Genomic DNA, 14,163 nt, shown 5'->3' on the forward strand with positions numbered 1-14,163 from the left:
TTTCCTCTCTGCCATCTGACTTTATCATCGGACTTAACGATCTCTGCTTCCCCCAAACGTCGGCAAGACTCAGTTTGGCATGACTTTCCAGAACAGAATTTTAACAGCTGACTGGCTCCTGTCCTCAGAATCACAAATCCAAAATACAAGGCCAGGCACGGTGATTGGCCCATCCAAAGTCAGGTGACCATCTGACCACCCATAGTCCAATCAGCTGTGGCCAGGAGGTGTGATCACATGCAACTAGCATAGCCAGTGATATCCAAACCTTCCCAGCGATATTGGAAAGGAGGACTCTCGTAGACCATATGGCCAGGTAGCTGCAGGGCAGGTTCCCCCAACCTGTCTGGCACATACTCTTTGTTTTGGTTTCTCAAGTCATACTGCTTGTGTCTCTCATAGATGAAATTCATCCCATTTTGCTTGTTGTCATGACTGCTGGTGTCCTTGCTTATGTTCCCCAGACTTGGAGCTTCTCCAGGGCAAGGATTTTGTCTTCCTCACTTTGGTACCCTGAATCTATGCCTAGCCCCCAAATTGGCACCGAGGGCCTCAGGAAATGTCAGTTGAAATAAACAGTTTACTACTCAATAGTCCCTTCCCAGAGTAGGATTGATACTTTGGAAATGAACTGTGGGAAGGAGCCACTTCTGGCCTCACGAACTGTTTCTCTTATTCATAGACCTCTGGACTTCGTGGGCGCTTTTCGTAACCGATGGTCCTATGGAGTAGCCTTTGGGGCTACAGCCAATAAGGTCATGTTCTTATTCTCAGAAGGCTACCAGCCCCTGCAAGTCCCACAATGGGCCCAAGGTACGTGCGCTGCCTCATACCTGCTGGGAGTTTTACCGTGGAAATTCTTGCTCTTAGAGACTGCATGGCAGGGGTTCTCTGGGATCAGGAGATAAACTTTGTTGAACTGTCAATGTTCTTCTTAGCTTCTTACTTGCCCAAGAGCCCACAAAGTCTCAAGCTTTTCTGTGGGGGTTTTCTCCCAGTTAAATTCAAAGGTTTTTTTAGACATAGTAGAACAAAGTCTCAGAAAATAAGTTCACTGTCACCAACGCTAGAAACCTCTCCTGAGTCATAGCCATGACTGCCTTCTTGATATCAGTAAGCCCTCAGATGCTTCCTTAGGGAACAGTGTTTACCTCTCTGGCCATTGATCTGAGGCCTCTTTGTTCCCCGTGCCCTGTGCTCTCCCTGCAGGTTCAACCATCCCTAATCCAATGACTCCCAAACATCTCCTGTCCAGCTTGGTTCTCTCTCCTGGGTTCCAAGCCTATATGAGCAAATGCCTACAACATCTCCTTAGTTTTTAGGAGTTTTTAATGCAAATTAAAACCAAAATGATACATCTCTTAGAATTGTACAAGTTAAGCTTTGGCAAATGTTTGCATCTATGAAATCATCACCACAATCATGATAATGAACCCCAGAAGTTAACTTTTTCCCCTTTGTACTCTCTCCTTCCCACCCCATCCAGTCACCACCCCCATCCCCAGGTACTTATGCAAATGGAATCATGCAGAATGCAATCGGGGGGTTTTTTGGGGGGGAGGGGGTCTGTTTTCTTTCACACAGCATAGTTGTTTTAAGATTCATATATGTTTAGAATGTATCAGAAATCATTCCTTTTTCATTTCTGGATAGTGTTCCACCGTATGGAGAGACCACAGTTTGTTCATCCATTCACCTATTGATAGACATTTGATTGTTTTTCAGTTTTTGGCTGTTACAAATAAAGCTGCTGTAAGCATTATAAGTCTTTGTTTCCATTTTTCTTGGGTAAACACCTTTGAATGGAATGTCTGGATTATTAAGATCATGTAGTAGATTATACTTTTAAAGAAACTGTCAGACTGTTTTCCAAAACAATGGTTCCGTTTGATTGTAGATTACCACCTTCAGTGTATGAGAGTTAAGTTGCTCTGTGTCCTTGACAGCACATGGTCAGTCTTTTTAATTTTAGCCATTCTAAGAGGCATGTTGTGGTATCTCACTGTGGTTTCAGTTTGCAGTTTTGTAATGACTGTTGTTGTTGAGCATATTTTCATGTGCTTATCTGCTATCACTGTACCTTCTTTGGTAAAGCGTTTGTTCAAATTATTTGCCTATTTTAAAATATTGGGGATTTTTTGTTCTCTTCTTATTGAGTTTTGAGAGTTCTTTATACACTCTGTATATAAGTCCTTTATCAGATGTATAAATTGCAAATACTTTTCCCCAGTCTGCTTGTATTTTTATTCTACCAACAGTTTCTTTTGAAGTGCTGACGTTTTAAATTTTGATGAAATCTAACTTTTCTTTTATGGATCCTGCATATGATGTCATATAAGAAATCTTTGCCTAAGCTAAGGTCACTTAGATTTTCTTCTTTGTGTTTTCTAGAAGTTTTATGGTCTCACAGTGTTTCGCATTTAGGTCTATGGAACATTCTGAGTTCATTTTTTTGAATATGTAGTGTGAGGTGTGGATTGAATTCCGCTCTTTTTTTTTTGCCTTTGGCCGTCCATTTCTTCCAGCACTGTTGTTGTTACAAAGACCTGTCCTTTGCCCACTACATTGCCTCTGCACCTTTGTTGAAAATCAGTTGGCTACACATGTGTATGTATGGGTCTATTTCTGGACTGTCCATTGTGTTCCATTGACCTGCAATATGTGAACGTTCCAATTTCTCCACATCCTAGCCAACACTTGTTATTTTCATTTAAAAAAAAATTATAGCCATCTTAGTAGGTGTGAAGTAGTATCTGATTGTTGTCTTGATTTGCGTTTCCTTGAAGACTAATTGATGTTGAGCATCTGGCTGGACCAGAATATTGTTTCTTGCTTCATGGCTCAAGGGTTCCTCTTCCGTTTTTATAGAATGATTATATATATGTACCCTCATTACAACCTCATATTTTCTGAGTTGGCTTCTTCCTTCCGACCCACGACTACCCAGTTCCTAATGTTCTTACCTTCTCATCTTGGATTCTCGCTGCCAGCAGTTTCTCTTTCACGTGGGGCTTGTGCTGGGCGGGGACTTGGATATTTAGTATAATGAGCTCATGGGCCCTGATGGCTCCAGCATCCTCAGACCTACTAACACCTGACTAAGGTCTGCTGATTCTCACCTGTGAATCAAGGCCTTCAGCACTGTGCCCAGTTTCAGCTGTTATTTCAGCTTCAATTTCCTGTGACTATCTGCTGGCAATTTTGGGTTCTTCTGTTCTTGGGTTTTCAAAGATCCTATTGTCTTTCCTCTGCTTCCTCTTAATCAGATATTGATATCAAATGAGTCCTGTCACTTAGATTTGTTGTAGATGTTTGTTTTTGGTTTTGCTATCTTCACCGCTCTGTCTGCTTTCATGGTTGGGGGAATTCAGATAAATTTAAAAATTATGCTGTTGCAGCTTCTAACCTCACAGCAATTATTCCTTTTATATGGTCCTTAGCTGCCAGTCCCCCACTATTCACATTTACACAAATACTGACCACCTCAACCAACCATCTCCCTTCCTTTGAGTGAGAAATGTCCTTCCTTCCCTCCTTCTCTCCATCCTACAAACTCCCACTTATATTTCATGGCCTTGCTAAATGTCACCACCTCCAGGATGCCTTCTCTGATACCCAGACCCCAGGTGAGGTCCATGACTTCCTCTTCTTGTCCTCACAGCAGGTTGAACATGCCTCTATTACCGTACACATCACATCGTTTACTTTCCTCCCTGTCTTCCCTATTGGACTGTAAGCATCTCAGAGCAAGAACTTTGTTCATTCCCCCATGTCCTTGGTGCCTGACCCACGACCCAGCTCAAAGTAGACACTTAGGAAAGGCCACCTTGCCCAATTACATTTTACTGGATCCTGTTAGACCATCTCAGAGCTGGTCAGTGACAGCATTAATATTATTATTGACTTATGGACGAAGTGCACAATAATTCACAAGAGGTTTTAGAGCACAGCACATCACTGCTGTCTGTGTTGCTATGGTACACTTTATGGTGCTTTACTCTCAGTGATTTTTGTTTGTTCGTTTATGTGGTATGTTTCTGCCCATCATACTGTGAGCTAATCAAGGGCAGGGACAAAGTCTTCTTCATCTCAATAGTTAGCCCAGTGCCTGGCATGGAAGAGGTACCAGGAAGGGCCTGTTGCATGAATGCATGAAAGACATCCCTGCATTCCTCCTTGTACTAATCTGGGGCTTGTCCACTCATCTCCTTAAGTCCTGAGGTCTGTGACTGCAAGTCGCACAAAACCCCATAGCTGCCCTGGGTCTCCCCTGAGCCCGTGAGAAGAGGAACTCACGTCATCTCTGGCCCTGTCTCTCCCAGCCTTTGTGCTTCTCATCGGAGGCATCGAAGTCGGCCTGTCCCACTTCCCCTTCTTTGCTTGCCTCTCGTCGGAGTTCCGGCTGGTCAGCTCCATCCTGGGGTTCAGCTACTCTCTGATCTGGTAAGATGGACTCTGCCTGCCTGGCCTCCTGCAGTTCCTTTGGCCATGGCTGGACTCTGGACAAGGGGCTGGAGGGGACCTGAGAGCTGTCTTTGGAGGGCACCTTGCCCAGAACCGAGGCCCAGGGCGGGTGGGCGGAGTGACTGGTCCAAGGCCCACTGCAGCCCCTCTTTGGAAACTGCACTTGAGGCTTCAGAAGGTCTGCATTTCTGCATTCTGTCTGCTCCACAGGAGGCTGCTCATGATTAGAATATTCCCAGAAGTCAGGATTGTAGAAAAATTCATTTCTGTCAAGTGCCATCAGTGCCATGGTTAGAAGCAGGAGTCCCATTTGGGTGCTGCTTCTCCTCGCTGTCGCTGCTTCCTGGGAGCCCAGGAGAAAGTGCAGGTGCCTCAGCTGGGCGGTCAGTGCTGTCGCAGTCTGGCCTCTCCCCATCGCTCCATGCCTGGCAGTCTCTAGCACACACCTCCAGTCATGCAAGACTCCTATATTCCTTTCTCCGTCCACTTATTCATTCAGCAGACATCCCACTGTGAGCCAGGGAAAACACTGGAGGACAGGAAAGACCCTCATGGAACATGTGTTCTGGCCTCTGTCTACATATTGCTATTCCCTGTGTGGATCATCTTCCCCCACTTGGCCCAGTGATAGATACATGCTCATCCTTTGTGGATCATAGCCCTCAGATGTGGGACCTTTCTGACCCTCCTCTTGAGCTCTGTGCCCTCAGCACTGACACCGGACGGACACAGAGCTGGCCCTGGGGAATATTTTCTGGCTGAATAATCCCATGAACACTTCTACCCTCCAGCCCTGAAACTCATTTCATTGCCTGCATCCCCCTTACTGGGCTGGCTTCCCCACTACAGCATTTTCTGTGGGGCAGGGGTCCCAGGCCCAGTGTGTGAACCAGTACAGGGGGCTCACAAGCAAATGATACCCCAATGGCTACAATTCCAGAGTTTGTGACTTGCTTTTTAAAAATTAGAAGAGAGGGTATTCAGGGTTAGACGTGGAATAATAACATCTTAACAGCCTCTGCAAGACTTTTTAAGCAGGAGAGGAAAGGGTGGTCAGAACCACTTAGCATCTTGGACACCTTGGGAGTATGACCAGGAATGTGTGTCCAGCCGGGAGAAAATGTTGAGGCTTATTCCTCAGGGCAGTGTTTACAGACAGGGCATGTCCCGTCAGCAAGAGCCTCGGTCCCAGAGTCAGGATACCTGGGTCTTGGTCCTGGCTCTGGGTGTGACTCTGGAGAAATCCCTTCCCCTCTCTGGGCTTCAGTCTCCCCACCTGAGTGATGAGGGGAGAAAGTAGGAGACCTCTCAGAGCCTTCCTGCTCTGCCGTTGTGGATCCCAGGATTATGTCCTCAGTGAGGATGTGTTAAATGAATTCAGTGTGCATGTACCTAGGCACAAGCTATATGCCTGATCTGGTGGGGTGTACTGGGAACCAGTCCTCCCAAGAAGGATTCAGAGGGGAGGTAACTCCAGGCAGGTGGTATCTGAGCTGTTTCCACAGGGGCTGTGCTGGGAAGGACCCCAGGACCCCAACCCTGGTTTCTGTCCTGCAGGTTTGCTGTCACCATCCTTCACATCACACAGTGTCCCCATGGGCAGGTGAGTCCCCGCTGAGCTGTGTTTAGAGTATTCAGTCCTATCACCATGGCCAACTTGCTTGTGTGACCTGGGACAAGCCTTTGCCACTCTGGGCCTCAGCTTCCTCGTGTGGACAAAAGAGGAGTTGGAGCCATTCATGATGCTTCCATTTGTAGAGCATCTTGTGTTCATCAGGTGTCATTCACAGGAGATGTTCTCTCAGTTGATGCTCATAGTGGCCCCTTAAGGGAGGGAAGCTCTTAGCAAACCTGTTTACAGGTGAGGAAACTGAGGCACAAGTATATTATGTAACTCTTGAGAAGAAGCAGATTTGGGAGTTGAGAGGAGGTCTGGCTGACTCTCAAGCTCATTTCTTTACATTCCTTCATGTAGCCTCAGTTTCTCTGTCTATAAAATGGGAGACTCAAACTAGATGAATCCCTTATCACTTTGCCATGCATCATCTTTCTCAGAATTAGAGGAAGCTGGTTCATCTGTTTAGCCCTGTACCCCAGGAAAAGGAGCAAGATGAAAGAGGGGTGTCGCACTGCACCTAGAAGGGTTACCAGGTGTGTGAGGGGAGTACAAAGAAGCCACCTGGGCCAGGAGCCCACGGGAGCCTTGCCAAAGCCTTTCCTGGGCTTCAGTAACTATGGAGGATTAAAGGGTGTGATAAAGAGAGTCTGGGGGGAGCTGGACTAGAAAATGAGGCTGGTAGTCTGGGCCTTCCCTCTGCATCTCTGCACTGGGATTGAGGGCGTTCTGGCAAAACTCTGTCCCAAAAGAAGCCCTCCTGGGCTTCCCTGGTGGCGCAGTGGTTGAGAGTCTGCCTGCCTCCTGCTGATGCAGGGGACACGGGTTCGTGCCCCGGTCTGGGAGGATCCCACGTGCTGCCGAGCGGCTGGGCCCGTGAGCCATGGCCGCTGAGCCTGCGCGTCCGGAGCCTGTGCTCCGCAACGGGAGAGGCCACAACAGTGAGAGGCCTGCGTACCGCAAAAAAAAAAAGAAGCCCTCCTCCTTCCCACTGCTCACAGTCCCTGAGGTTCAGGATCACAGGTATTTTCTTTGGAGTCTTGGACAGCTTTCAGTCTTCCAGAGGTTCTTTGGAAATTTGAAATATTCATGGTTAATTGACAGGGTCTCACTTCTATGCTCAGAATCACTAACACCAAGAACTGCTACGTGCCAGGCGTTGTTCTAGGCTCAGTTCCAATCACTAACCGGAGAATCCTCAGGACACTTTGCAGACAGTGTGTTAGTGCCATTCCCAGTTCACTGATAGGAAAGGAAGGTTCAGGGCCTAACATGACTTACTAATTAAAGATCATGGGACTGAAATCCAGACTAAGGAATTAATGAAGATTTGTCCTCATGTTTTCAGATGTATTTATGAAACCTTTATTTATAAAAATAAGACATTAGAAAGGGTCTCAAATGTCAACTATTAGGGGAAAGTTTAGATAAAGTTTGGTTCATCTAAATAATGCACTATTATGCAGCATTAAAAATAATGTTCGGGCTTCCCTGGTGGCGCAGTGGTTGAGAGTCCGCCTGCCGATGCAGGGGACACGGGTTCGTGCCCCGGTCTGGGAAGATCCCACATGCCGCGGAGCGACTGGGCCCGTGAGCCATGGCCGCTGAGCCTGCACGTCCGGAGCCTGTGCTCCGCAATGGGAGAGGCCACAACAGTGAGAGGCCCGCGTACTGCAAAAAAAAAAATAATAATAATAATGTTCACAAATAATTTGTAACCATGTGGAGAAGTGATTATGCTATATACAAACCTACATATTTGGTACTATCTCTACTTATAATAGATATAGCTATATGGGTATAGATAAAGATGAAAGACACTGAAATACTGACGGTGGTTATGTCTCACATATAAGCATGTGCTGGAGAGGAGGATGAAGACACGGGCCCGCACGTCTCAGAATGTGTCCGTCCCACACCCTAACATCACTACATCAAAACTCTGATTTCTCCTTAGGGAGAAATACTCTGGAAACATAAAAAAAAATGAAACTAACCAGTAAATTATGAAAGATACATAACAATATGATTTGTCTTAAAACAGTGAAAAAAGTTTTTTATCAAAATGAAGCTAAAAATAGAAAAACTATGAACACCATCTTGAGAGACCTGTTACTCTTGGGAGCTTGTGTTGCTCCCAAAATGATGACACTTATGGGCTCTCCGTCCCTCCTTCCTTTTCTTTTTCTCCTTCTCCCTCTCGCCCACGCCCTCCCCCTTCCTCTTCTCTCTCTCCCCCCTTCTCTCTCTCTTTCACCCTCCTCTCTCTTGTGAGTATTTTCCAAAAGTAATATTTAATACCTAATGAGAAAAAGGCCATGAAAGCCCTTTGTATAAAATTAAATAAGGGTGCTAAGACTCAAGTCCAGGGCTGCTGGACTCCAAGTCCACTGCTTGTTCTGATGATGTGGGGCTGGGGGAGCGGGGATTGGCTGCTGACCTCCAAGCTCTGAGAGAGTGGGCCCTGGTGGAAGCAGGCTGGGACAGGCAGGTTCCTGTGCACAGCCTCACCAGTGGCCTAGCCCTTCCCCACCTAGAGCCCACACCCCATGGTCTGCTTCTGTTGCAGTTTGTGGGGAAGTATGAGACTGTCATGTTCCACTGGCCCTCACTGCTCTGCCTGGCCTTCCTTCTGGGCCGCTTCCTGTACATGTTTGTCAAGTCTCTGAGGGTCCACCTGGGCTGGGAGCTCCAGACGGTGAGTACTAAGTAAAAACACCGTGTGTGTCCTGACAGGTTAAGTTTTCCCAACAGCCTTGTGAGGTAGGTACTATTATTACTTCTCCCATTCTGTATTAGGAAACTTGGACCCAGAGGTGTCAATTGCATTGCCCAAGGTCACATAGCTAGTCTATAGCAGAGCCAGAACTGGAACCCAGAGAATTTGGTTGTTGAGGCTTTCTCTTACCCATTGTGCTTCTTTTTCTAGTTCCTCAAAGTAAAGAGTTAGGTTGTTTGCATGAGATCTTTCTTTTTTTCTTAATATAGGCATTTACTGCTATACACTGCCCTTTTAGAACTGAACCGCTTTTGCTGTATCTCATAAATTTCTGTATGTTGTATTTTCATTTGCTTCAAGATATTTCTGATTTCCCTTTTGATTTTTTCTTTGACCCATTGGTTGTTCAGGAGTGTATTATTTGTGAATTTTCCAATTTTCCTCCTGTTATCAACGTCTCGCTTTTTGTGGTCAGAAATTATGTCTGATATGACTTCAATCTTCCTATGTTTAAGACTTGTTTTGTAGCCAAACATATGCTCTATCCTGGAAAATGTTCTTGAGAAGAATATGTATTCTGCTGCTATTATATGGAATGTTCTATAAATGTCTGTTTGGTCCATTTGGTCTATAGTGTTGTTCTAGTCAGCTGTTTCCTTATTGATTTTCTGACTGGATTATCCATTGTTGAAAGTGTGGTGTTGAAGTCCTCTACTATTATCATGTTGCTGTTTATTTATTCCTTCAGTTCTGTTAATATTTATTTTATATATTTAGGTGCTCTGATATTAGGTATGTATATGTGTTTACAATTTTTATATCATTTTGATGAACTGGCCTCTTTATCATTATATAATGACCTTCTTTGTCTCTTGTGATAGTTTTTGACTTAAAGTCCACTTTGTCTCATCACCCCCCACCCCTGCTCTATTTTAGTTACCATTTTTATGAAATATCTTTTTCCATCCTTTTGCTTTCAGCCCATGTGTGTCCTTAAGGCTAAAGTGAATCTCTTGCAGATAATCTATATGTGTAATTTTTTTTTTAATTCACTTAGCCACTCAGTGTCTTTTGATTGGAGAATGTAATCTATTTACATTTAAAGTGATTACTGATAGATAATGACTTAAAATTGCCATTTTGTTAATTGTTTTCTGTTTGGTAATTCCTTCTTCCTTTCTCCTTTCTTCCTTTGTGATGTAATGATTTCTTTGTAGAGGTATGCTTTGATTCCTTTATCTTTTGTGTGTAGAACACAGGTGTTTTTCTTTGTGATTACCATGAGGCTTAAATGAAACATTTTATAGTTATAATAGTCTATTTTAAGTTGATAACAGTTAAACTTCAATTGCATAGAACTCTATACTTTTACTTCTCCTCCCCAACATTTTATGTGATTTATGTCACAGTTTACTACTTTTTATATTGTTCAACCATTAACAAATTATTGTAGCTATAGTTATTTTATTTTATTTTTTTTTGCGGTATGCGGGCCTCTCACTGTTGTGGCCTCTCCCGTTGTGGAGCACAGGCTCCGGACGCGCAGGCTCAGCGGCCATGGCTCACGGACCCAGCCACTCCACGGCATGTGGGATCTTCCCAGACCAGGGCACAAACCCGCGTCCCCTGCATCGGCAGGTGGACTCTCAACCGCTGCGCCACCAGGGAAGCCCTATAGTTATTTTTAATACTTTTGTCTTTTAACTTTTATACTAGAATTAAAAGTAATTTATGCAGCACCATTACAGTATTAGAGTATTCTGAATTTGACTACATATTTACCATTACTAGTGATTTTTATACTTCCATATGTTTTTATGTTGCTAATTAGCATCATTTTATTTCAACTTGAAGAACTCACTTTAACATTTTTTGTAGGCAGGTCTAGTGGTAATAAATTCCCTCAGTTTTTGTTTGCCGGGAAAAGGACAGTTTTGGCAAGAGTCGTATTCTTGATTGGCAGGTTTTTTCTTTCTGTATTTTGAATATATCATCCCACTTTCTCCTGGCCTGCAAGGATTTTGCCGAGAAGTCCCGTGATATCTTTAAACGGGTTCCCTTGTATGTGTACTTTCAAAATTCTCTCTTTGTCATTGACTTTTGACATTTTGATTATAATGTGTCTTGGTGAAGACCTCTATATATTCAGTCTGTTTGAGGCTTTATGGATCTGGATGTTCATTTTCCTCCCCAGATTAGGGAAACTTTCTGCCATTATTTCTTTTTTTTTCTCCACCCCCCCCCAATTTATTTATTTATTTATTTTTTGGCTGCACCGGATCTTAGTTGTGGCATGTGAGATCTTTGTTGCAGCCTGGGGGGTCTTTAGTTGTGGCGCGTGGGATCTTTTAGTTGCAGCATGCAGAATCTTTAGTTGTGGCATGTGAACTCTTAGTTGTGGCATGTGGGATCTAGTTCCCTGACCAGGGGTGGAACCCAGGCCCCTTGCATTGGGAGTGCAGAGCCTTAGCCACTGGACCACCAGGGAAGTCCCCATTATTTCTTTTTTTTAAAATATTTATTTATTTTATTTATTTGTTTTCCTTATTTATTTTTTTTTGGCTGCGTCAGGTCTTAGTTGCAGCACATGGGATCTCTGTTGAGGCATGCAGGATCTTTTCATTATGGCGTGTGGTCTGCTCGGGTTTCTCTCTAGTTGTGGCATGCAGGTGTCTCTCTAGTTGTGACGTGCAGGTTTTCTCTCTCTAGTTGTGGTGTGCAGGCTCCAGGACACGTGGGCTCAGTAGTTGTGGCGCGTGGGCTCCAGAGCATGTGGACTCTGTAGTTTGTGGCATGTGGGCTCTCTCATTGAGGCGCGCAAGCTCAATAGTTGTGGCATGTGGGCTTAGTTGCGCCATGGCATGTGGGGTCTTAGTTCCCCGACCAGGGATCGAACCCGCAATCCCTGCATTGGAAGGTGGATTCTTTACCACTGGACTATGAGGGAAGTCCCCCCATTATTTCTTTATGTAGCTTTCTGCCCTTTTCTCTTTCTCTGTTCCTTCTAGGACTACAGACGGACTCCCCCACCCCATTGACCCCCTGCCCCATTTCCCTCCTCTTAGCTTTCCCCAGACTATTCCGCCATGCTGATCCCCTCAGTGTTCTGGGTGGTGTGAGACAGGAATGGATCTGTTGGGCAGTGTCCCCCAAGACTGGGGAAGCTGGACTCTCATTTCACTTTTATTTTCCCTCATGGGAGAAATGACAAGCTAAGAGGGCCTTCTCTCTATGCCCTGAGCTATACTACTTTGGAGGAGGAGTGATGTTGGTAAAGTGAAACTGTTCTCCTTGTTCTCTTTAATGCATCTATTCTTGGAGTTTTTGCTTAACTAGAGTGCTGTAACCTCCAAGGTAGATACTTGGGCCCCCACAAGGTTACTCTCACCTATGGGAGGTTGTCAAAATTGGTGTATCTGAGGGCATATGGGAACTGGAAACTCCTGTTCCTCCAGCTTGCTGATGTCACTTACAAGTCAGAATTATAACCAGGTCTTTTTTACTCTACGCAACATCTGCAATATATAAGATTTCATCTCACAGTGTGTAAAATTTACATATTCAGTATATTGGCAAAACAGATGACTATTGTGGAAAGCTCATTACACTTGGAGAAAACATTTCAAAACATACTATTAAAGTTCATTTCAAAATAAGAAATGAGCAAGAGAAATTCCTTTTCATAAAAAATAAAAACACTGGGATTTTGGGTGTTTCATTTCTGGAACAGTGTTTTGAACTATGATGAGAAATCACCAAATGTCAAAGGAAAAAATCGACTTCACAAAACAAAGGCTGGTGTAAAGCAGTAAGCAGAAGAGTCAAGGAAGGTCAGGCCTCTGGCATTTCATGAAAGAAGTGCTTGGTAAACAGGAGACGGGACCCTACAGTTTCTTCAATAAATGACAGGTGTCTGGGAATGGCAAGTTTTACCGAAAATCCTGGCCTCTATGGAAATAGCCCCTCAAAGAGACCAAAGCCCTAACAAGACTTTGTGAGCGAAAACATCAACCTCTCTCTTTTCTCACAGGAAGAAAAGGCTTTCCTGGAAGTTCACCAGGCAGAGCACGTCAAACAGCTCCTGAGGAAGTGCCCCCTGCAGTAAGCACAGTTATATTTATTCACGCCCCTCGGTGTTTGCACCAATATTGATGAGCCCTGACAGTGTCAGAGACCTGGAGATGACTGGAAGAGCGCTGTTTTAGGACGCTTGTTTGCTAATAACAGAAACTCAACTCAAATGGAATTAAAGAGAAACAGGAAAGTTATGGCCTTACATAATTAAAAAGCCTAGAGGTCACCAGTTTTCAGACACAGATGGATCCAGGGGTTTGATTGATATAATCAGAACTGGGTCTCTTTCCCTCATCTCTCAGCTCTGCTTTTACCTATGTTAAACTCTTAGTTAGGTAGGCTTCCTCCCCGTGGTGTCCCCCAGAATCTCAAAGCTTATACCCTCCTGTCTTAAGCTCATAGAGAAGAGAATGTTTTCTTTCAAATAATTCAAACAAAATTCCCATGAACATGTTTCATTGGATCAAGTTGGACCACATGGCATCCCAGAACCAATTACTGTGAGTAGGTGATTGGAGTAAACTGATTGTTAAACCAGGGTCACATGTTCACCATGGGAACTAGGAAGTGGTTCAGTCTCACTTAACCACCAGGACTGATGGTGGGGAAGAGTAGATTCCCAGAGAAAAACTGTGATGTTGTTACCAATAAAAGAGGACATAGCTCTTGGCCAGGCAGGAACACCTGGTCTTCAGTGACCATTCAAGTCACCCTACCCCTGCCACTGCCACTGTGCACAAGGGTATATTCCCAGAGAAGGGATATGTCTAACCAGGTCATACAGTGGCAAAACTAGTTCTTTGGTTAGAGTTACATTTGGCTACATATAGCAGAAAATGCAAAATAATCATGGCACAAATAAAAGAGAGATTTCTTTCTTTCTCATGTAAAAGAATTCTGGAGGCAGGCAGTCCATACTAACCCTGGACTGCCCACCATGCAGTTTACCCATTGTCTGTCTTTCTGTTCCAGTAATGTAGTGGTTTCCATCATGAAGGCTGTCTGTGGCCCAAGATAGATGCTGGGGCTCCAGCCTGGGCCAGCCACCATGTCTGCCCTTCAGATGGCAGGCAGGAGAAAAGAATAAAGTCAAAGGGAATCCTCCCAGCTGTGTCAGTTCCACCTGCCCAGCCTCCCCAAAGTCCCACACCACATCTCTGGTCACGTCTAATTGGCTTGTTTAGTCTTGGTCACTCTTAGCTGTAAGAGAGGTCGGGAACTATAGCCTTTTATTTGGTAGATTGCTGTACTGAATAAAACTGAGTCTTTGTTCTTAAGAATAAGGGGAGAA

At 44.5% G+C, this 14,163-nt stretch overlaps 1 protein-coding gene across 1 annotated transcript in view; it reads left to right on the forward strand.

Annotated features, from left to right (window-relative positions):
• The window catches only part of LOC309801562 (stimulated by retinoic acid gene 6 protein-like), a 55,008-nt gene that overhangs the window by 21,661 nt on the left and 19,184 nt on the right, over window positions 1-14,163 (forward strand). Inside the window, 5 exon segments of the mRNA XM_082616506.1 lie at window positions 683-813; window positions 4,323-4,443; window positions 6,022-6,067; window positions 8,649-8,777; window positions 12,829-12,899. Coding sequence (XP_082472632.1) covers window positions 683-813; window positions 4,323-4,443; window positions 6,022-6,067; window positions 8,649-8,777; window positions 12,829-12,899 — 498 coding nt within the window.

The sequence above is a fragment of the Mesoplodon mirus genome (assembly GCF_964341445.2).
Source record: "Mesoplodon mirus genome assembly, chromosome: 1".
Taxonomy (NCBI): domain Eukaryota; kingdom Metazoa; phylum Chordata; class Mammalia; order Artiodactyla; family Ziphiidae; genus Mesoplodon; species Mesoplodon mirus.